This window comes from Barbatula barbatula (assembly GCF_947034865.1).
Source record: "Barbatula barbatula genome assembly, chromosome: 8".
Taxonomy (NCBI): domain Eukaryota; kingdom Metazoa; phylum Chordata; class Actinopteri; order Cypriniformes; family Nemacheilidae; genus Barbatula; species Barbatula barbatula.
Window position 1 is genome coordinate 1732841 of NC_136771.1, and position 25566 is coordinate 1758406.

General features: G+C 39.2%; 2 protein-coding genes across 7 annotated transcripts in view; both read right to left on the minus strand.

Annotated features, from left to right (window-relative positions):
• The window catches only part of mbnl2 (muscleblind-like splicing regulator 2), a 40486-nt gene extending 28546 nt beyond the window's left edge, over window positions 1–11940 (minus strand). For 4 of the 6 annotated variants that reach the window (XR_013787037.1, XR_013787038.1, XM_079462866.1 and 1 more), the window contains exon 1: window positions 11625–11940. The gene's annotated coding sequence lies outside the window, so the exon portion shown is untranslated. Of the gene's footprint in view, window positions 1–8261; window positions 8465–11624 lie in introns of those variants that run through there. The other 2 variants (XR_013787039.1, XM_079462867.1) reach the window with 1 other exon arrangement.
• Window positions 11941–21015: 9075 nt separating this feature from the next.
• Window positions 21016–24709, minus strand: LOC306897330 (cell surface A33 antigen-like). Its single transcript, XM_079461955.1, has 7 exons — window positions 24430–24709; window positions 23647–23810; window positions 23259–23490; window positions 22894–23058; window positions 22691–22807; window positions 22480–22606; window positions 21016–22129 (listed from the first exon to the last, which is right to left on the minus strand). The coding sequence occupies exons 1-7, from the start codon at window positions 24497–24499 to the stop codon at window positions 22123–22125; spliced, it is 882 nt and encodes a 293-aa protein (XP_079318081.1). The 5' UTR covers window positions 24500–24709; the 3' UTR covers window positions 21016–22122.
• Between the last annotated feature and the right edge of the window lie 857 nt (window positions 24710–25566).

Sequence of the window (25566 nt, forward strand, 5' to 3'; positions counted from 1 at the left end):
CCAAAGTTAAGTGACTAATAGCAAGAATTCTGATTTAAATACGAATAGAGGTGGACGACACTTGTTGATAGAAGTGATAAAACAGTAGAACGACTTTGTATTGTCAGTCATACATAGACAATCAAAGTGACCGAATTATCGCAGAAAGAAACGTGCCCATATATGTATTGTTGTTATATTCAGTCATTTTAAATATTAAACTGGGCTAGAAAAACCTTCGATTAAAAAATTCATGATGTAGGATATCTGTTAAAACATAACAAATAGCAATGCCGTGATCCTTATTTTTTATTCATTTATTTTATTGTAGATTATCTGATGTCAGATGTTATTTGTTTTGGTATCTTTCATTATTATTGAACATGTCTTCACATCAGTTTTTAGGTGCAATATATTCTATACATCACGTCATGTTCATTTGAAGTTCCAGATTTTCTGTCACCTACCAGTCTGCCATAAAAATATAAAAAGTTTTACTGAAGCATTGCCGATACTTAACCGGAAAGCATTCTGTCTCCACATGAAAACTATCTGTCAGATCACACACAGAAGAACAGAACATGAGGGAGAAACAGCAGACACACAGTGGCACAGATGGAGAACACACCCCACACATTAAAGACCTGTTGAGTGATGCCATCCTTTAACCAATAGAAAACCAGCAGCAATATTCCTGCCAGCCACTAAACACCCAGAAACAGATGTGTTTTCCAGGCGTGATGACCTCAGTCAATGTGTGCCTCAAGACCTCCACCCAACACCACTCTTCAACTTAAACCCTAGATACACAGACAGACAGATACACAGACAGACAGACAAACACACAGACACACACACACAGACAGACACACACACACACACACAGACAGACGCTCTCTCTCTCACACAGACAGACAGACAAACACACACACACACACAAACACAGACAGACACACACATAGACAGACACACAAACACACAGAAAGACAGAACCACACAGACACAAACACAGAGAGACAGACACACACACACACATACACACACACAGAACAACACAGACAGACACACACAAACAGACAGACAGAAACACACAGATAGACAGACACACACACACACATACAGAAAGACAGACAGACACACAAACACACAGAAAGAAAGACAGAACCACACAGACACATAAACACAGAGAGACAGACACACACACAGACACACACACACAGACAGACAGATGCTCTCTCACACAGACAGACAGACACAACCACACAGACAGACAGACACACACAGATAGACAGACACACACACACACACACACACACATACAGAAAGACAGACAGACAGACACACAAACACACAGAAAGAAAGACAGAACCACACAGACACATAAACACAGAGAGACAGACACACACACAGACACACAGACGCGCTCTCTCACACAGACAGACAGACACAACCACACAGACAGACAGACAGACAGACAGACAGACACAACCACACAGACAGACAGACAGACAGACAGAACAACACAGACAGTCAGACACACACACACATACAGAAAGACAGACAGACAGACAGACACACAAACACACAGAAAGAAAGACAGAACCACACAGACACATAAACACAGAAAGACAGACACACACACACACACACACAGACAGACAGACACAACCACACAGACAGACAGACAGACAGACAGACACACACACAGAACAACACAGACAGTCAGACACACACAAACAGACAGAAACACACAGATAGACAGACACACACACACACACACACACACATACAGAAAGACAGACAGACAGACAGACAGACAGACACACAAACACACAGAAAGAAAGACAGAACCACACAGACACATAAACACAGAAAGACAGACACACACACACACAGACAGACAGACGCTCTCTCTCACACAGACAGACAGACACAACCACACAGACAGACAGACACACACAGATAGACAGACACACACACACACACACACAGACAGACAGACGCTCTCTCTCACACAGACAGACAGACACAACCACACAGACAGACAGACAGACAGACAGACACACACACAGACGCTCTCTCTCACACAGACAGACAGACACAACCACACAGACAGACAGACACAACCACACAGACAGACAGACAGACACACACACAGAACAACACAGACAGTCAGACACACACAAACAGACAGAAACACACAGATAGACAGAAACACACACATACAGAAAGACAGACAGACAGACACACATGCACAGACACACAGAGTCATATAGGACTGAAATTATGAAGATGATATGCTGTACTGCTAAACTCAACAGTGAAATAACACACATCCTCTCTGCTGCTGAATAAAGCTCTTTTCTCTCAACATCTGGAAATATTGTCTTGTGCAAACTAAAGGAGGGAAGAGTAGCCAGACGGATGGGTGGACATGTGGGGGTGGTGCAGTCACTTGAAACAGGGCTGTAAAACACTGGTGCTGTAGGGCCCTATGATTTCAGCGACGCAGAAAACACGGACGGAATCCAGACTTAAAAACTGAATTTACTGTATGACACGGATTGTCACAGAATTTGGCCAATTTTTTATTAAATCATTTTCAAATCCCATTATAACCCATTTACAAATACCTGTTCTTTGCCATGTATTCAATTCATTTACTGACAAATAAAATGACAGAAGTGCATATTCCCTGTTTGTATGAGGCGCCGTATATGTGTGATGACGTTATGTTAGTAAGGCGCGGAATTACGCCATATTTATAACATTTATAAACACGGAAAAAACGGAATTTGGGAAAAAATTAAACGGATTTCAAAAGTGCTGGCTCCTTCAGATTCTCATTGCTGTGTAATAACAGACACATCCCATGTCTTATGGACACAGGCACTATGATAGATTCCCTTCATTATTAGACGAGTGGTCATCCACATCCATCTTTTGTCTTTCACCAAAAACACACAGAGAGTATCAGAGAAATCTAATGAACTTGAGTGTGTCTTTAATTTTCCACTCCTGTTGCTACGAGTCTTTTTCCTCCATCTATTTCCCATAATGCCTAGCAACCACAAGAGTGCAGATGCAAAAAAGATTTAATTGAGCCATAATTAGAGAAATCTACCCTTTTAGAAGAAAGCAACAGGTGTAGCTCAACAGACACACAAGCTTATGTATATAATGCAGATATATAAATATATATCAAATATATTTTGAGAAATGCCTTGGTGGTTTTGCGTTCATACAATGAAGTCAATGAGGTTCAGTGTTGTTCTTCAAATGATCTTCTTTTGTGTTCGGAAGAAGAAACTCATGTACAGGTTTGACCTGACAAATATGGTTTTATGGTGCGACAGTAATGTCAGAATCATTATTTCAGCTCTTGAAGAACACATTCATAAAGCTTTCAAAAGGAGAGACTGGTTTCACTCAAGCTCTGATTGAAAGCGAGCAGGAACACTTGAAAAGGAAAAAGCCCAGTGTTTTCAATCACCGCCCATCCGTCACATGTACCCGCTGGACTATTATAATTTTACTATTATAAAATTAAACGGCCTGCCGTATTCGTCGCTCGACGAGTCTCTACGGAAATATTTAATTTCATAGCCGTCCCCCCGAGAGTCGAAAAAATGGGATAGAAATCATGTGACGTGACCTGGTGCAATTAATCCTCTTGTATTTTTAGAAGTCAGAAAGATGATGGTCTAATTCATGAGGTGAACGACAGTTAAAGGATTCTTCAGTAATACAATCTGTCAGACAGAAGTGCTTTAAATCTTGAAAACTGACATAATAGAACACTTATAGAGTTTAACAGGCCGCTTTCTATCAGCTCTCCGTTCAATGTGAAAACATGTGAACAGAAGTCTGTACATACGGTATTCATTTAAAAAAAAAAACGAATCATGAAAACCAAACTGTGTTTTATTGGTTGGAGCTGCTGTAGTGGTTCAAGGCAAATGAATGCAAATGTGTCCATGTCAGCTGATGGGTTAACTCGGGTCAACACAGAAGAAAAACATGACATGATCATTATCTCCCGTTTATTTCATAGCTACCACAAGACTTTATGTAGCATTTAACTACAACGAGAACTGAAATTCGTCAATTTGGTCTCTCTGTTTCAAACATAAAATTGAAGGTTCCTTTACATTCTCTTGTGAAGTCAAACTGACATTTAACACATAATCGTACCCAACAGCTCAACTTAAAAATGATGATGATTAGCTTATCAAGGTGAATCCTGATAAAGAGACACAACGAACTGGTTACATTTTTCTTCAATAAACTAAGAGGAGGAAATGTGTATGAGTTGGGGAAATGGCACGTTTGAACTGTTGAAATTCTAGACTTCAGGTCATGCCTAAACATTTGAAGCGGTGAGTGATTATAGACAGACAGACAGTCGTAATGAAGCAGGTATGAGCGTAGTTGAGGGCAGACAGATGGTGTTCAGGTAGGAAGGTGTCTGTGTTATCCTTGTTATGACCTGCAGAGATTAGCGGTGTCTGTGAGCTCCGCCTCTCTCACAATGATCACCGCTTCCAAAGGACAACACATTCCACAGATCTATTTAAAAATGTAAATAAATCTGACTGAGATCCAGACTTTACATGCATGACATCAAAACTCACCCTACAGTACTCAGTTACGTAATACATGTCGTGAAACGTGTTCCAACTCTAGAACAACACAAGAACAACTGTTCACAATCCAATCAATTCCCAGTGGTTAAAATCACACCCTTTGAACCTTTTGTTTCACTCAGGAATATGCTACATTCATGTAGACAAATAGATGTCTGAAAATTAAATGTTGAATTAAAGTCGAGCACTGGGTGCTGTAAAGTAGCTTAGCCGCTAATACAAAGAGTGCTGAAGGACTGATCCCTGTACGGATTGAATGAGTGAGATCCTCTTGAGCAGATCATCGAGCCCTTCATTAAAACTGCAAGCTAAACAACAGATCTGAACATCGAAAACAACAAATATACAACATAACTTCAGCACTTTGAATGAAAATAAAATCTAAACTGAAACCATACATCAGGTCCTGAAGATGAATGTGAAGTAATCCAGCATCATACCAGACTTTACGTAATCCACCTGCCATTACAACACATCACTCCTATCTTCACCATAGGTTAGATATTTTCTTTTTACCTAACTTCTGGACCCCACAGAATCTAATGAGTTGTGTCTCATATACCAACCCGTTCTCACTCCCGACTCAGCACATATTGATGCTCGGTCAGCACCCCTTGGCGTCACCTTTTAACCCGGTTTAATGCTACCCCTTTGGCGACGTTTTTCAACAAGCGCGGAACTGCATTGCTGTTCGCTAAATGCTCCAGACCGAGACGCGTGCAATACTAAGCTTTTCATAATTATTTGTTGTTTTAGTAACCCCACCCTAAACCTAACCACTTTTCAACCATATAAAACACAATGCTCGATAAAAAGGACAGTCAACCGGTATTTATTGCACAAAATTTTTAAGTATTACAAACATCTCGTGTCGAAAATCTTTTTGCACCGAAGCCGTACAATAAATTTATAAGAAGATGCATTGTCCGTGAATGCAAGCAGTTCATTAAAAAAATAAATGGAACATTAGCTAGATGCTCGCGGGAGCCTGACGCAACTTGTTCTAGCGACAATTTTTAACGCCTGTTGTTCGGCTCGCAGGATCAGAGATTTATGGTGGACTGTGATCGCATTCTAATCTGTTTCTCATTCAATTTCGATCGCTTGACCTTGGTATCCTCAGAATATCTGTATTTTGAACAACATTGTAACTGCTTGTATCGTGTGTTTTATATTACGATAAATAAACTTACTTGCATAAACTGCCTGAATAGCGTCATTTAAACGCAATTATCCTGTCCATTAATCTTAAAGGAAAATTACGCCAAAGGGGTAGCCTGTGCGTTAAAGCAAATTGCGCTGACCGAGCTTCAATATATGACAAGTCGGGAGTGAGAATGTGTTGCATATACTGACTCACAAATAAGCAATAAGGTACGAGAGGCTAGTGGTTTATTAGCCTTAAAATGAAGCACTAGCCTTGAGTACCTTATTGCCACAATTCAAAGAGATCGGACTATTGCTATGACGTAAAAAACTCCCCAGAGGCGTTGCAAACATGGCCGCTGAGTGGCACGAGTTCCATAAGCTGACTTTGGCAACATACAGAATGGTTAGGTGAAACGGTCATAGCTGTGTTTTATTGCGAATAAAGCACAGCTGTCGACCAAGCATGGACTGCAAATAGCCATTTTATCATTTGTTTATTAGGTTGAGAGCTGGATTTTGATGATTTTGCTCAAACGAAAATTCTTGCTTTTTTTAACTGGCGGCTTCACTTTGCATGTGACAAGAAGAAAAGTAAATCACCAGGAAATTATCAGGAAACATCAGCAAGCAGACAGCTCTTATTGCTAAAGTATTTAAAGCACACATTAAAGTTATTCCACATAATTCTTTATTTACTGTGTACAAATCTAAAAAACTAAATGCATCCTCTACATGTCCACAACAATTAAAGTCAAAACTACTAAATCCTGCCCTGTCCTGCCATACAGATCAACGCTTTCAATTAATGCATCAAACATAGCTTAAACTTCAGTTAGATACCAAAACTAATCACAAAGTTAACTCAAAATCGATGTCATATAGAGTATTTGAAGAAGAACAAATCGGATGCAATAGAAGCACATGCGGCTCTCAGCAGACTTTATTTGACGTGGTCAGCAAAAGCGGGTGTGTCATGAGATAATAGTCTTAGAACTGAATCTCAGTGACCTAAGTTATTATCTTCATAACATCGAAGCCGCTTTTATCACCCAGATCATCGTCTCTAGTTTATTTATAGCCCGGTGGACGACAGGCGTGCCGGGCTGGTACTGCGCTCATATCCTTAGGCTGTGTGAAACTGATGTACAATTTCATTAACATCATTTAGGCACTGATCTGATCTACTTAGCGACAGAAAGATCTATGCTGTGTTTTTGTAGAAGCTATTTCACGACTGACACATGTTTCACTCAAAAACACTAGCATGTGACGATACCCTAACTTAGTTTAAAATGTATAAAAGGGGCAGTTTCCCGGACATGGATTATCTTAAACTAGGACTAGGCCTTAGTTTAATTAGACAATTTAAGTAGTTTCAACAAACATGCCTTACAAAAAAACATGACTTGTGTGCATTTTTAAATAGCACAAAGGCATGAATTAATTTTTACGATATGTCAGTGCAAGTTGTTTTCAGTTGCTCTTTCATTTATTTTAGTCTTGCACTAGTCTAATTCCTGTCCGGGATAACACCCCAAAAGGCTATAATGCCGATCTTATGTTTAGATATTCTCTCGGTCAACGGAAAACATTAATTTGACAAAACAGAAGTGTTTGACAGCGCGTTAGAAAAATGTTGGCACAAAGTCACGTTTCTCTTTTCAAGTGCGCAATACGCCGGCCTCTCTAAACTGGTCTGATAATAAAGGGTAATTTGTTCTTGAAAAACGACTCGCAGCTGTTAAGCGTTAAAAGGTGAAGGCTAATTACCTTTCCACGTTTGTCTCGACGTGTTTCTGATCGATTTAGAAGGCTGCTGCTCCTCTCATGGCAAATATAGAGTCAGTGGCTGTTTTCATAGCTTTTTTTTAACGGGAAGGGCAGAGTCAGTCAGCCTCTAAAAAAAACACCTTCTTCCTCTTAACACATTTGCCAACTGTTCCATACAAATGCGGCCTTTTCCTAGCACAGCACAGCTCCTGAACTCTGAAATCTGCACCGCACGTGTGTAAGATCTCAACAAACAGTTGTATGAAAGCTATCACACTTCGTTATGTTGAAATAAAAACCTCATGCCAAGACTGGACCATTTCTATTCATAGCACACAAAAACTTCAACAGCGATGAGAAACGGCTGCCAAAGAAAACTTAACTTTTTCTTACAAAAAATGCTGGGGAAAAAAAACTCTCAAATGTGCATTCGGTTTGTGGCCGACCAGAAAGCAATTGTTCATTTTTACTATGACGACATGGAAAGCATCATTACAGTCCAAACTATATTAATAAACTAAGAAAAGAAGAAACTGGAAATGCATGTGATAAAGAATGCACATGGGACAAAGACAGGAATTAGCAACTTACTGACAACTCCACACTTCCTCTCAGACCCCCCCCACACACACACATACCACTGCATGCATGCAGCATATTGCAGCAAAACCGACAGTAAAACAAAAATTAAAGAGAGAGACTCTCCACTCCTCAGACCTTAAAATAACGGAGCCTCCTTCACGTTTCAATCTCTTCTCAGTTAATGGTGGAGGTAGCGGGTGTGAGGATGGTTTCAGCCCCTCTTGGTGAATCTGTCATTCCCCGTGTGCACTCTTGAGCTGAAGGCCCATGTCGAGACGGAAAAGCACCAGCACGTCTCGCTGCCGAACTATCCGACTGAAATATTTCCAGCCATTCCCACTCCCCCCCACCAACCCGTAACCAACCCCTTCCTGCCAGACTGCCTCCGGCTAGGGGCCGCCCATCCCTCCTTTAGCCAATAGCGTTCCGCATTCCCTCTATGAGGCTCTGTTGTTGGTCGAGTTTCCTGAACTGACAGGCTGACCTCACAGCTTCAGACGACGGCCTCCTCACGCTCACAAATGCTCTTCTTAAAAAGGTATTTCCCCGATTTTACACCATAGCAACAGAGAATCTGAGAAAGCATATACAGCATCTGAGATTATTCGATGCTAAACCAATCACTGAAAATTATTTATTAGGACTGTCATTCAACTAAAACGTAATATACTGAAATAATTGCACAAGACACTAATATTTATATTCATGTAAACTGATTTTGTTCATTGATACAATACATTGTCATTGTTGATGTATAGAATTTATGAAACTGTATAATAAAGATATTACATTATGGTGCCAGATTAGTGAAGCACTGAGTAATCGATTAAAAAAAACATCTCCAAATGAAATGCAGTTTCCTGTTGTTTTTATAACTGACACAAAATTATCATATTAAACAAATAACTGTAACCAACAACTGTATAAATGTCACATTATAATAGCTTTAAATTAAAATAAGTTTGCCCTCAAGGCAGTGTTTGTACAGTCACATTGAATTCAGAATTCTCTCGCACGTCTACATCAAACCTCAGCATCCCTGCCTCCCTCCAAGGTCTCCGCATCCCCTGGCAACCCATCGCTATGACAATGAGCATGGTTACTGCAGGGCGATGAGGACACGTCCCCTCCCCTATCTTCGTGACAGGAAGTCTCTGGGCATCACGTGAGAGATGATGCAGTGGGGCAGAAGTGATGAGTCAGAGCAGCTTCTATCCTAATCAATAGAACAGCTGTAGCCTTCAGCTTTTAGGGGCTCTCGTTCCTGCAACAGCACTGCAATTATGTGACAGTCCGAGTGCTTTTTACAAAAGCAAACACATTAAAACAGTGCACGGCTTAAACAACAATGGAGCAAGACGCGAACACGCTAATGCGGCTGCCGACTAACCCCTGATAACCCGACTGTCAACTCTTTCTCATTAATCTCAACACTTTCACTCCCGCGGGGACATGTCTGATTCAACCCACATACACCGTCACCAAACGCTTTGCATAATTAAAAAAACACGTTAAACATTTCTGCGTGTGCATTTTACGCATGTCTCACAGGAGTTTGTACGTATTTAATGAATAAATTTGCACAAAGTGGATCATATAAATGGAGTTGAAGCCAAAATATCCAATCGTAACCACTTCATACAAATTATACACCTTATAAAACCCTTACCGAGGGTCGAGTATCAAAACAAAACATGCATTTGTTGTAAATGCTTTGGATATGAAAACCATTAATAAAGGTTTGGCATCACGTACTGTCACTGGTCAATAATTTAACCTTTGACATAAGTTTTCTGATATAAAACTGTGTGGACAACATGACATCTAATCCTTCACAGATTTGATTTCCAAGTTCTTTTCCCTCTTTATTTGGTCGGAGTAATACAGTTTTTTTTGTTACAAATATCGAACGTACGCTCCTGTGGAACACTGGTTAATGATTATTACTTTATCAAACGTGTCATTTTGTTCTTGTTGTAAAGAAATGCACACCAACGGGTTTCCGGTTTCGAACGAAAATCGATTCTCAGCAGCATACGGATCCATCGAGAACTTATTTGTCAAAAAGTGACTTAAGACATCCGTGTGCATGTGCGGTCAAGCTATTATTTGCACCAGTGCACGCCGCGTAACGTTTACAATTTACACCAGCTGTTTATTCACTTCTGGATAAAAAGGATTCAAGTGTCTACTAAGCAAATTCACGTAAACAAACTACTCAATGTAGTTGTAACGTCGGACACTCACTGACACTTAAATCACTAGATGAAAGTTGCAAGACCTGCAGATAAAAATGAGATGATAGAATTAAGATTCCTATTCAGGTCACACCTGCATTATGCTTACTGGGATTTAGAAAAGCATCTTAGCATATATTCTTTTCCATCTTATATCTCAGCAGTTTCTCGGGTAGCTCATGACTCGACACCACAAACCAAACAGCTCAAAAGAAACGCGAAACATGACAGATGCGTATTATTGACAGATATGACCGTCTGAATGTGCAGTATTAGTTTTTGTCTACGTACACGATTATTGCCGTCACAACAAGACACTTTTGATACGGGTCACATCCCGCCTACATCGAGACCCAACGCATGTGCGTGCGTTATAAAGAAAGCGTTTCAGCTGCGTCGCGTCGTTTGCGTCCTGTGATGACAACAGTGCCTTGTTATTGCTCTCGCAGGGTGTGGCGCGGGATTTGGGTTTCGTGACCGGACGGGAATCCGGTGGCACCGATTTGTACGCAAATGTTTCCGTATTAAGACGACAACCGCTTACGTACGCTACGCGTTAACTGACGTGATTTATGCCTTAAAATACCCCACGCGGCGACGCGAGGTAACGTTAAAGTCGCTTTTTAAAGACTAAACCAACGTCACCTCGGCATCTGTCAAATTATTAAAATATTATTTTTTTTCTGTGAATAAAAGTTCCCGCAATTTCAATTTAGACGCCGAATCGATACACGACCGACACGTACGCGTTACTATTTTAGTCGTAAACTGACGTGATTTATTCCGTTAAATTCTCTTCACGTAGCGGTGACGCGCGGAAAAGGCCGCCACTATCACTTTAAACGTATCGAGAGGCTGAGGCGCGTTTCCGACGACCGACACCGCGAACTCACATTACGCGACGATATAAACTTACTGAAGTCGATATCCGACGGAAACCGTCGAGACCGAAGCACGCGGGGATCGACGCGTGATTTGTAAACCGACGCGATAATTCTCCTCACGGAGCCGTGTCAACTTAACCCTCACCGACAAGCTTATTCGAGCCGTTGAAACGAACGCAGCGTCGTATTTCACGTTAACGCTGATTTATGTGTCTGACGTCGCGCGCAGACCTAGAAACTTCTCACGCGCTCGTGCCATTCTCGCTGGTTTACTACAGCCGTGTCGGCATCACTGGGCGACGGTCCGTGTGCGACGACGCGGGCGTTTAAAGCTCGCGTCTTAACGCAGTTTAATCGCTGATATACCTGCCGCTTACCTGGTTACCGTGGCCCGCCGTTTCTTCACCGCGAATCACGCAGCCCTCGCAAATCTCGCCGCCGTGCACGACTCGCTAGGTCGTCGGAGTTAAGGCCTGCGTCTCCACCGATGCGCACATTCCCGTCGGTCCACGCGAAACGCGTTTTGTCGGGTGACTGGTTTAGATTTGACACCCCACTCAAGTTTAGTTTACCAAAGAAGCTGCTCGTGCAACAAGCTGCTCTCTCTGACAGCTCGTGGGAGGAGGGACCAAGTCATGTGACGTGGCCGGGGGGAGCTTGTTTTTTTACTAGAATAAACGCGCAATTCGTTCTCTCGCGTCTTTTCAATCGCGCGTCTGTGTTTGCCGCTTTAAAGCGACGTCGTTAGCGTGTCGTCTGTGATCTTGTCGAGGGCGTTGCCGCGACGGTCTTTCCTCACCCTCCTATTTACAGTGTGAGGTGGTACGGTCCGAACGAATGTCAGGAGCCCTGGGAAGGGCAAGGGTCTGCTTGTTGCCGTGGTAACAACAGCGGATCTCCTGAGGGCACAATGGATGTGGGCTACAGTGCTGTTACTCGTGCCTCCATCAGCAACACTTTACGTGTCGAGTTAGTTGAGTCACATCGAATAGTCATCTTGAAATAGTTGACAGTATGATGGTTTAATATGACAAGGCAACTTTAAATGAAAGGCTTTAGGGTAGAAATAATATGAGGATGTACGGGTCGTTTCATAATAGGGGATGAATACTTCTCAGCAGCACACGTGAAATACTTTAGTATTAACTGTGGGGAATTGTAGGAAAATTACTGGATGCTATTTATTTAGTGTTGGAACCTTACTGCAGTAAATATTCAATTATACTATAGTGATCGCATCATTCAATAGCGAACTACAGTGAAAGCTAGTAGGCCTATATCTATTATTTATAACTATGTCATTTATTTTGGTTTATATTGGTATTCCATATCACAATTTAAAGGAACACAATGACTGCACATTACAAACTAAGTTGTTGTAGTTGTTGGAAAGTGCAAAAATACAAATAGATGTAAGTTAGATATGATACATCACAGGGTTTGATACAATACAACCAAATCTGTCTCTCTGTCCTTCTGTCTCTCTGTCTCTCTGTCTCTCTGTCTCTGTCTCTCTGTCTCTCTCTCTCTCTCTCTCTCTGTCTCTCTGTCTCTCTGTCTCTCTGTCTCTCTCTCTGTCTCTCTCTCTCTCTCTCTCTCTCTCTCTCTCTCTCTCTCTCTCTCTCTCTCTCTCTCTCTCTCTCTGTCTGTCTGTCTCTCTTTCTCTTGATTTGTTTAAAATACATTCTCGTTACACTTTAATTTGAAAACATTTTATAAACACATTGTCTTGATTTGAATAAGTTATGACTCTGAGTAACACACAAAGCTTTAGTCACTGTCCATGTTTTGCTTTAGATGAAGGAGAATCGTCTTCTTTCGCAGACGACTATAATGAATAATATGTCACGAACTACGACATTTGAATTAAGAACTGTGATGTATTAGTGCACTGACGAACCCTTGATCGAGAGTTTCTGCAGAACAATAATCAACGTGCCGGTGTTCCTGCTCCTGAGGGAACTCCATAGGTTGGCAGGATATCAATTAACATTCCTTCAATGTGATTAAATGAAGAAATAAATGATTGCAAATATGTACTGAAAGGCATTTTAAGAAAGGTTGTTTGTTATATTGAAGATTATATCAATTTTCAAATGTGAAAACACATTAAATCATCTTGAAAGACGTATAATGAATGTCCTTTAATAAGTGTTCATTGTTGTAAATGTCTCATCTCTGAAGAGAGTTGGTATGAAGATGATTCACAGGGATGGGGGTGTGTCAAAGCATTCCTAAAATGATTCAGAGCTCAATGTTAATGTAATTGTTATCTGCACTTGTTATCCCTCAGTTGCCTCTTCAATTATTAAAACTCTGTCACCGTATTTACACACACACATACACACATTGTTTACACCTACACACACCATACACACATATAACTTTTTGGTAAAGAAAATAGTTATTTAGCAGATAGATACAATTTGTTATTCTCTTGCAAGGACCTTCATTTCATATTTCAAACAGAGATGGATTAAGAGATTGTAGCTTTGAATTTGAAATAAGAATGTGAATTTTATACTTTCTACATTAGCAGTTACACTGGATGCATTAATGTAAACGGTAGTCCAAAATAAAACTCTTTTAGGTTCAGTAAATCCTTTATTTTGAAATGTGGTTCTCTGTAAAAAACCTGTAATTTTACAGAATTTTCTGTAGTTTTTGACAGATTTTCCACCTAAATAAAAAAGCAGAAATTTAATATTTTGTACAGAATCTTTCTATAACAGTCCAAAACTCTGTATTTAAGAAAAAGACAAGTGAAATAGTTAAGAAACGTTGTTTAACATTTTGTTTCTTTTTCAAATAGGGTCTAAACTTTAAAATTACAGAAAAATACAACAAATCTAAAAGAAAAATATGCAAATGTATTATATATCAAATATGTTATGGTATATTTCAGTTTTTCCAGTTTACAGAAAATTCTTTTTTTGCCTAATACTGAAATTCATTCCTTCATTATAAAGTTATATCTATACTTGTGGGATGGAAAAGAGAAAGGGTGTCTATTCAAACCTCCAGTATTTCATAACATACATGGAATCAGATTATTCCAAACCGTTGCTTTAAATATGTCATTACTTATTTTAAATTTAAACAACAACAGCGCCACAACTCAGGAAAAGATTTCAATCAGCATTCCTTAAAGCCATAACTGCTGAGTGAGAATTCCTCCCAAACCCTTCCCAGAATTCACCAGTCCTTCACAAACACAAACATCACCGCTCCTCTGGGATAGAAAACACTACACATGAACAACTCATTATGTGTCTCTGAGACGAAGTAATGACCAACCCAAGTGTGTTCCATTTTATACTCATGTGAAATTGTGTTGTTTCAGAAGAAGCTGGAGTGATAGAGAGATGTACAGATCTAATGTGTTGAGTAACCACTGGAGATGAGCGCTAAATCCAGACTTCAACATCAGGCGCGCCACCTTCTAAAACATATGACCTTAAAATTTAAACACCATCTTAACACAGCACACACAATAACAAAAACATCTCAGAATACATATCCACTAGAGACCATACTGGAAAGCTCATATGAAGGATTGTTTTGATGTGAGTTAAAAGTCAGATATAAAAAGAAGCCACCGGTTGAGCTCGACTGTGGAAAGGTCAGCCTTCTTGAACCAAACACACACACACACACACACACACACACTGTCCCATGATTCATAAAAATTCAACAAGAGTCTGGAAGCAGGTGGAAATATACGAGTTTATTAACCATGACTTCACAAAAAAAAAACTGTTTTACTGTACCAAACAGTAATGATGATGTGTAAATAGACAACTTTGTAGAATGAATAATTACTGTATTCTCACAGAAAGACTGATATTCATATACAGTAAATAATAACTCATCGTGTCAGTATTCTTTCGGTTGCTCTGTTTCTATTCATCGTGTTAGACACAGAAATGCACATCTCACTAAAGGTTTAATGAGCATCTTGTGCAGACTGACTCAAAGAGATTCTCATGAGACCGGCCGATCGATGACACTGCACAGGAAGTCAATAGAGAAACATTCTAGTCAAACATCAAAGTAATAGTCCAGCCAAAAGTGAAAACTCGGCAAAAAGGAAATACTGTGGTATAGACGGTTTCATCCTAACAATATCAAGAAACGGTACTGCGCATGCGCACTTTTCTGACCCCAACTGGACTTCCGGTAAACATACATAAACGATAGAGCGCCTGGAGATTATTCTAAAGAAACCATGAAGAAGCGTTACTTGGCTAAACTTGTAGAAATATTCTAAATTATATTAGCATCCATAAAGGGTTTGATCAGACATAGATGTTGTACATGACAATGACCTCGTGTTGACTGTTGATGATGGATGATGAACGGTTCATCTCATAACACAAAACAAAAGACATGAATAAACAAGGGCTAAAGGAAACGATTGAGTGCATGGAGATTATTCGAAAGAAACCATGAAAGAAGCGTTACTTGGCTAAACTTGTAGACATATCAAAACAACAATAGCAGCAGAGTGTCCTCCCAAGATGGCGGCGCTAATGCAACATAGGGCGTGACGTTTCTTTTATTTATTCATTTAAAAGGGTCAATGCATATGAATGAACATTGCTTTTCAGCAATGTACATATTTACATTTACATTTATTCATTTGGCAGACGCTTTTATCCAAAGCGACTTACAAGCGACTTTTATAGATTGCAGTGGTCTTGAAAAGCATTGTGTAAATGTGAAATATTCTGCTTTGGGAAAAACTGCATGAACTTTCACATCTTGCTGACGGCGTTTTAAACACAAATCATTTCAACAGCACTAAAAGCAGAGCTGGGGCTTAACCCACGCACGCTCGCGGAAAATATTCATCCTTCAGGCCATGTGTTTTGTATAAAGACAGTTTTAATGATGTGCATCATTTCCAAACGCACAGATCTGTAGAGGAGACGTGAAACTGACCGCTTCATGCTCTTCTTCGTTGACTCTACATCAACTGTCCTCTGACAAACCAATAAAAGTTCATTTTTACAGTAATGATCCGCTTCCGTCCAACCTGAATGTGGACGTGATATTATTATATGAAACACAATACAGGACAAGATCATGTGACGTATTGATGTTCACATAGAGATGCTGTGTCATTAGACCTCTAGATCTTCAATGAAAGAAAACAGTAAAGAATACTGATGTCAAGTCAATTTTATAAGAACGAGACTGTATGTATGTATGTATATATATACATAAGAATAATGTAATATGAATATAAATCCCTTCCCTTAAAGGCACTTTTAATAATGAATGAACGTTATATTGTTATTATTTGCAGCTTTGAAACTGTCTGTATTGGATATAAATAAACGTGACTTGAATACTGTAATGTGATGCGGTTAAATATATGAATATCATTTATTATAAATACAGGTAAATCAATTAATTCCATTAATAATCAGTCAACATCAGAGTATCTGTTAACATTTGTTATTCATCCATAAAGGGTTTGATCAGACATAGATGTTGTACATGACAATGACATGGTGTTGACTGTTGATGATGGATGATGAACGGTTCATCTCATAACACAAAACAAAAGACATGAAAGAATAAACAAGGGCTAAAGGAAGAGATGAAGCTTTGAGAGAACCGTCAATTAGATTGATTGAAAACGCTCCACCTGCAGAATTACAAAGCCTTCCTCATTTACTGATGGATGGAAGGATTTCCCATCACGGAACCTGCGGATTAACACTTCACAGACAGTGCAATATTACTGCCATGCAATATTGATGAGCAGATCATTAGACACACGACAGATTATTTCATACAGTAACACATAAAACACATTAGACACACGACAGATTATTTCATACAGTAACACATAAAACACTCACTGTAGCATCCGTGGGTCTGATATGGGTTGCAGGTCTGATCTGATCGTGGACAGCTGGATAATATCAATGCTAAACTAAATGAATATTTCTGATAAAAAGTGGGACAGACTGCGATCGGCTGTCTGGATATAATGCGTATATATCTATTTTATCTTCTCATGAATTATTCCGACCACATCTATTATACATGTCACTATTTATCTGTTCTCAGTTAAACTCCTACAGAATATAATCCAATACGATCTAAAGTCCCTATAAAATCACAGTGTTTGTCTCTTAGTGTGAATGCGTTCGTCTTAAACATATCTTTAAATGACAACATTCACAGATATAAACGTTCAAAACGTACAGTCTCTCCGTTCAGCCAATACACCACAACACGTTCTATGACATCATTCGTCACTGGCAATTTAAAAAGGGGAGGAGTCACTCAGTATTTCCCTCATCAACTTCCTGTTTCAGTGCAAACGTGTGCGTTTAAAGGTATTGCAGCGTGTCACCAAAAGTGTGTTATTCTTCTAATATTGAGAAACAACAAATACACATGACATTCGCAATCGAGACAACAAACCTTTTCAAAACCCAAAGATTCGTAAACACTCTGTGTTTTATCTTTTGGACACAATGCAAAAAATATGATAATAATGTGATGGCAAACGATTTCAGTCTGTTTATGTGCCCTGAATGTGACATCTTGATCTTGCTGTGTGCACACAAACACACACGAGATGTGAGAATGTGAGTGTCTGACCTCAGATCTGTGTTTTACTGAACACCATCTGTGTGAAATATTAATGCAGCTTTACTGCAGATCCACTGAAATGAGAGAAGATGACCAGAGCTGCAGACGTGCGTACAGCATCCGTGGAGATCCGCAGAAATGAAAATCACAACACACACAGATCATTCCATGTAATGACTTCATACAGTTGATGACAAGTGTCTGTTCTATTATTTTATTCATTTATCTTATGTTGAATTGATGTACTAGAGTGTTGCTATGGGAACACAAATGACACAAATGGACATTACACACACACACACACACACACACAGACATGCAGATTTACACGTGTAAACATATACACAATGATTTTATGTACAGATCATCATACATTGCCTGTACCGTACTGCTGCTGTGGCGATTGTTTCAAGTGATTCATATTTTAAAGATAAGTTTATTCATTTTCTGATTGTTTCTTTGAAAAACACACACACACACACACACACACACACAGTCAATGTGCACAACATGTAGTTCACTGTGTGAATATGTTTTTATCCTCAAGAATTCATCAGCATCATTACACACTTCAGGTCCAGAGTGACAACCAAACATAAAAAATAAAAATGACAAAACACACAAACACAGTTAAGGATATAAGAGCAGAGATGGTTAACAGTAGAAAAGATTTTTCTGTGGTTGGCAACAGCGAGGGCGTTAGAATGATAAAGAGAGAGAGAGAGAGAGAGACTTACTGAAATGGGGAGAAGAGCCAATGGCAAGCCAACCCACGCAACACCTACATCCCCCACCAGGCACACACACACACACACACACACACTGACACACACATGCAATGAGAGAGATAGTCATGCATAAGTGTGCACTTACATTCTCAAAACACTAAAGAGCACAGATATAAGAACAGATCAGACGCTGCAGTGAATTCTTGGTCAGATGTAAAGACACAGTGGAGATTGTGAACACAGATTACAGTTTTATACATTTGATCAGTGTGTGTGTTCTCCAGGAACTCTCGACCCGAGCTGCAGGGACACTATACTTCTAGTTTACTAGATATCTAGTTCAGGGGTTCCCAAAGTAGGGGTCGGGACCCCCGGGGGGTCGCAAGGCCTCGAGGGTAGGTCACAAGATGATTTCCAGAAATATTTTCTTTATTATTAGGAATAGCGTATTTAATGAATAAGTGAAACAAAATATACAATTTAGTGAAGTTAAAAATACAAATAAAACCATGCAAATGGACTTGTAAAATAATGGCGTGCTGACATAATGTCCTACTTGTAAGTCTAGTGCCATCAGTTTGAAGAAATGTGACCATCTGTAGTATTAGTTCATGGTTTATGTATAACAACAAGTAAACTATAAAGTGATATTATGTTTGACTTTGTTCTTTTGTGTTGTTATTATGCCCGTGTTTGGATAGACCTATAAGTGCATTTTCACAGTTGCACGCAATGTTTGTATACTTTACCCACCTTTTAGGATAGTGGGGTCTCCAGTCCCTGGCACTTTTATTTCAGGGGTCCCGAGGGGAAAAGTGTTCGGAACCCGTGATCTAGTTTACTTGACACGCACCTCAAATTAAACTCAATTCAAGCAGTAAACATGTGAAGCACCAACTGAGTTTTCCTGCATGACAGCTGTTCACCTGAATGACAAACTCGACTGCGTGCATAAAACATCTGTAATACATTCTTTAATAAATAATACATTTGAATAAAATGAGGAGCTGGTCCTCTGATCACATGCTTTGTAAATGATATTGGTGATATTGAGAACTGAAATATACATCGAGATCACGGCACCGGTTTACCAGAAAACATTGTTCGTGTTTCAGGGCACAGAAAGGCCGTTTGGACAGCAGGTATTCACACGTTATTTGTAGGCGTAACGGCACAGCGAGACGATGAAATTATGCCGTGCCAACAGAAGAGCTGTTTACCGCCAGCTTCATCACTCCTTCTGTACACGTGTGAACAAAATCTAGCATCAGATGTTACAATAGAGATTCTGATCACACTGATCTGGTCTGATGCGACGACTGTCCTTCGGTCTGACCTGCTTTTCAATCTGCTCTCATTTCAGTCACTTAAATGAGGCCATTGGATCCAATTTTAGTTAAAGCTCAGTCTTACGGACTCTGAGGAGTTCTCTCTTATAGTGTCACTGATGAACACAGTTTATACTGTTGTCCGTGTGTTAGACGGCCGTGAATTCACCAGTCGAAGTGACAATTGTCAATAGTTCCTGAATTTTCCAATTTTTAATTTAAATAAAGGTTGAAATGCAGACCTGCAGGAGTTTATTGTGTAACATATAAATTAGTTTGTTCTAGTTAAAGTGTTAGATTTTATTCCATATTATATGTAGGCTGTGTTAAAGGGATACTTCAGCCAAAAATGAAAATTCTGTCATCACTTACTCGCCTTCGAGTTGGTCCAAAACTGTATAAATGTGAAATGAGAAAAATATTTGTAATAATGTTTATAACAGACACATTTTGCCCCCCATTGACTCCCATAGAAGGAAAATACAATGTTGGTCAAAAACGCCCCAGAACTGTTTGCTGTCCTACATTCTTCAAAATGTCTTCTTTGTGTTCAACAGAACAAAAAAAAGTTTTTCCTACTACGGGAGTCAACGGGGGGCAAAATCTGTTTGGTTATAAGCATTCGTCCAAATATCTTTCTCTCTGTTTATCAGAACAAACACATTTATACACATTTGTAACAACTCGAAGGGGAATAATGATGACAGGACTTTCATTTTTGGGTGAAGTATCACTTTAAGTAAGGTGACATAGGTATATATATATATATATATATATATGTGTGTGTGTGTGTGTGTGTGTGTGTGTGTGTACAGTGATCTGTTTGTTTTATTGAATATTACTCCCTCTAGTGGCTAAACAGGAGAACTTCTGCCAACAACACACTCCAGAATGCTTTATATATCATAATACAGTGCAATATTTACTTATACATAGTTTGAAAAACTACCTAAACATAATATTTTTTATTTATTAAATTCTAAAACAACACTGTACAAAGAGAATGATAGTTAAAGACACACGGTTGTGTGTGTTGTGAATGATCTGGTGGTTTGTGCATTACACAACCTTTCATTTTAAAAATGTTTGTCAATTTTGAAATTTACAGAAAAATGCTGCAGAAATATTGTTTATTGTATAATGTTGATTATTGCATTAACTCATGTTAACAAATACAACCATTTTGTAAAGTGTTACCAAATATATTTTGACCAAAACACATTTCGTATGATCATTTTGCTTGGTCCATCATTCTGTAAACAAGAAAGGAATGAAGTATAATACTTATACACACTGACTATTGACCTCTTCTTCTGATGACTACAAGATACTGGTGATTTAATGAAGTGGTCTCACACCCCCATCTAAAACAACGAATTCCTTCTTTCATGATAGTCATGTACTCATTTGCATTACATTTTTTTTGTCTTCTGTCACTTAAAAAAAGAGAAGCTTAAAACAAAAGAAGCGACTGAGCAGATGCTGATGTTATACATTTCATCAATGCCATGAATGTCAGACAATGCGTTTAAAACATGAACCGTAATTGTGACAACGTGCCCCTCTAAATGAGTTCAGCGTGTGCACAGTTAACACAGTCAAAACAGAATCAACCCTGAGAATTGATAACCCGCCATTATTGTAACATCCATTCATTGACAGCTGTATAATGTTGTAGACAAAACACAACGTTACAAACAAGGGCAAAATAAAATGCATACAACATCAATCAATTGAAAAAAAACACATAAATCATAAAACACAAAAAGATTGAAATACAGTTACTGTATGTACTCATGCACACATAAAAGAGCACTAAGAACCGCATACTCTACTCAAATTAAATGTCCTAGACAGTGACACTGTGTCTACACCGGACGCGGCACAATTGCGACACTATTGTCTTTTGTCGAGCCTCATCCGGTGTAGACACTGTTTAAAATCGAATCAGATTATTTTCACGTTATTGTCAAATAGCAAGCAAACAAAACTTGCTACCTAGCATAAGTAATGTGGTCAGGGGAATCTTCCTGCATCAAGCTCCGCCTTTGTGTGTGTGTGGTTTTGTTTGTTATGTGGTCAAAAATCTTAAATTTAATATTTATGCAAAAAAAGTTATTGGAAACTTCTCTTTGTCCATTTTTCTCATGAGATTACTGGTTTTTTTTGGCAATGATTCCTTCAGGTTCCAGATGTCCGTGTTCTCACCTCCTTAAGGAAAGAAAATGTTAACAGAGGTTTAAAGCCGGTCACACACAGAACTTTCCCCAACAACAGCGTTCGGTTTGGTTATTTCTTGGGAATCATACATTGATGTCGCAGGAACCATTACATGGTGGCATTTTATTTTTGCAACCATAAAATAATGTTTGCAGAATGTTTTTGATTAAGTTTTTCTTAGATCACTTAAAAAAACTTATACAGAACATTCCCTGACGGTTATTAATGCAACCATTTCGCAAGGGAGCAAAATACTAACTATCCTGACTAACCAAAAACAAACCTTAGAAAATAATGTTTTAGGAACAAATAACCAGCTGGGACGCAGTATGTCCACATACCCCATTTCGTATTCTTCAGGTTTGTTTTTTTTCCGACAGCAGCAGAAATAGATGATGACTCCCAAGATTAAGACGGCAGCCGCAACGGCGCCGAGAATCCCAAACATGAAGACCATATTTATGGATGCTATTAGAGACATGAAGAAGAATTGGTTTAGTTAACAGGGACATGTTATTGGTGACAGGAGGGAAATCTTGTGTGTTTACTTACGTTGCATGACGGCCAGGGTGAGGTTACACTTCTCTGATCTGATTTCATTGGTGGACGTGCAGATGAAGAAACCAGAGGTGTCTTTGGAAATGTTGTAGAGCGATAAAATCCCATTCTCTAATGACAGATCAAGATACGCAATGATTGGTAATGGTCACAGCTAGGAATATCTTTAACGTTCGTACACACTACACAGGACGTACGGTCAGTGGTCTTGGGTGGGTTTGGTCGAGGGATGTTGTTGACATCATTGTTCTGCCATTTGTAGATGGGTTTTGGCGTGCCCTCTTCAGAAAGACACGTGAGATTGATGTTTTGACCGTATTCTGCGACTCCAACAATCTTGCAGATGGGCGTCGATGGAGCCACTATCACAGAGTTGAGAAATCACACAATCGGGTTCATTTCAACTGGACGTTTATGTCAATTATTTCAATGATGTTTTCTACAAACACACACAGGCTGAGATGTACAGTAGTCTGCAGCATGTCGTGAGGTTCCAATAACCGGTTTAACATCTTAAAAAACATATATAATTGTATAATTCATAAAAGAGAAGCATCTTTACCCAAAACCACAAGATTCGCCGTGTCAGAATCACTGCCCTCCTCATCGGCCATATTCTGGACATTGCACTCGTAACTTCGCGTGTCGGTGCTGGTGACGCCTCTGAGCTGTAGGTTTGCTATTCCTTTTGGCACATCGTGTTGCAGAGTCGCCCTGCCTTTATAGCTCTTGGCTATGTATGGAATTTTTGTATTTGGAGTTGCTGGATTGAAGAGATATTTGGCGACGGTCACCTGTGAAAGCAGAAAACTAAATGTTGTAGAAGAATGATTTGATGTAGAAATTGTATAGAACATATTTTTGAGCTTTAGAATTCTCAGATCCGGCCAGAAAGTTATTAAAGGACTTTCATTCCAGGTCTTTAAATAATAACTTGTCTGATTTGTTACCTCAGGATTATCCGGCGGGCCTGAATCTGTCGACCATGCCACAACAACGTCCACATCGCCCACCTGAGGTGTGAATTTGCAGGGTATTGTTGCGTTATCACCCCGGGCAACCTTATATTCTTTCTGTGGGATGTCTACTGTCATGGTGGAGCTTACGTATTCTCCTGTTAAACACACACACACAAATATAAATACAGAAGTCTCTCTTGAATCTCGTCCACACATTTACTCTCCCTCGATGTGTTTCAAATGTGTATAAATGTGTTTGATCTGAGAGAAAGATATTTGTAAGAATGCTTTTAACCAGACAGATGTTGCCCCCCATTGACTCCCATAGTTGAAGTATCCCTTTAATAAGCAATATATATTATCTATAATTTATAACTGTATGTTTGTATATTGTCAGGACGGAAAGTTGTACATTGTATTGCCAAAGCATTTCTCATTTCATTTCAGATCAGTATCTCGAGCACACTTTGAGACATTGTTGAGATCCGAATCTTTTCTCGTGAGAAATAGTGGCGGATTTTATTAAATCTCTTTGTCTGCACGTACTCTCTTATTCAAGTTTCCCATGATCTTAATAATATTTGTATATTAATGTGTATGTTTGGAACTAGTTTTGTAGTAATGCGATTAAAAAGCGTCTCAGGATGAAGATGCTGCTTGAGCACATTTCTGTAAAGGTCAATGACAACTATTCCTTCAATTCTATGACCCTCTAAAATTATCCGCTTCAGGTGTGCCTCAGTTCAATAAAGGTAAATATTATAATTTACTCACCACTGAGAAGCAGCAAACACATCCCAAATATTCCCTTTAAAGGCGTCATCCCCCTGATCTGCAGTCGCATGAAACTCAAATTAAAGTCTCACTGTTAGCGTCTCTTCCTGAAACTAAAAGCGACACAGACAAATTTGCTTACACATCACAGAAATCATGGTCGGTACAGCTCTGCGTGACAAAAAAACAGATGTGTGGTCAGGGATCGTGAGAGCAGAGTCGATCGAACATGTTAGAGTTGGCAGCTGTGTAACACCATTTTTATCTACTGTTAAAACTCATGCAAACTCATGCAAACCAAAACTTTGGTTCCCAGAATGCTTTGCATGAGGCTGTTATTTTATAGTTTTCTTCTGTAATGATAAAGACTTGTTCATGTTTAATGTTCATTTATCTTTGAACAAACTGTTGCACATAAATCTAAATCTACATTAAGTTACTGGCCAAACGTTTACAGTGTGTTTACTATATATAACACTTTATACTGTATTTTATGACGGCCCTATATTTGGCTATATCTGTTGTTGTGTATATGATTGGCCCAAACTGAATGTGAATCACTTTGACAACATTGTCGTCTATGCAAAACTTTTAAGAAATGACATATTAAGTTTATTTTAAACATGTTTTCATGTTTTCTTGAGTTTTAAAGGTAAATGAATGTGTTGAATACACACTGCTCATCTCTGACGTAACATGTGTTGGGGTTTCTTTTTTACAGGATTTGAGTAAACCTTCACCGGACATTGAGGTTTAACCGTTGAATGCTCAGATCTAAAAGATTGACTGTTAGAACACAACTGAACAGACCAGATTACACGACGCATCATCTTTATTGTGAATGAATATGAAACGGTTGAACAGATGCTTGTTTGACGCGCGAGCAATACAACAGAAGTATTTTCTTACACAATGACAGTCAGTGGCCAAATGAAATGACATCAGTGGATTTCACCGTGGAGTCTGTGATTGGCATCAGTTCATGTGTTCATGTACATGTGTGTGGATCGCTCGCTCTTCTCGCTTCATTTGTTTTACATGTCTGGTATTCAAATGGCACTAAAACAAAGAATGTGAACAAGGGATCATGTGTCAGCAATAAAAGTAAATTTCCCGTAGAAGGAAGTCCTTTATCAT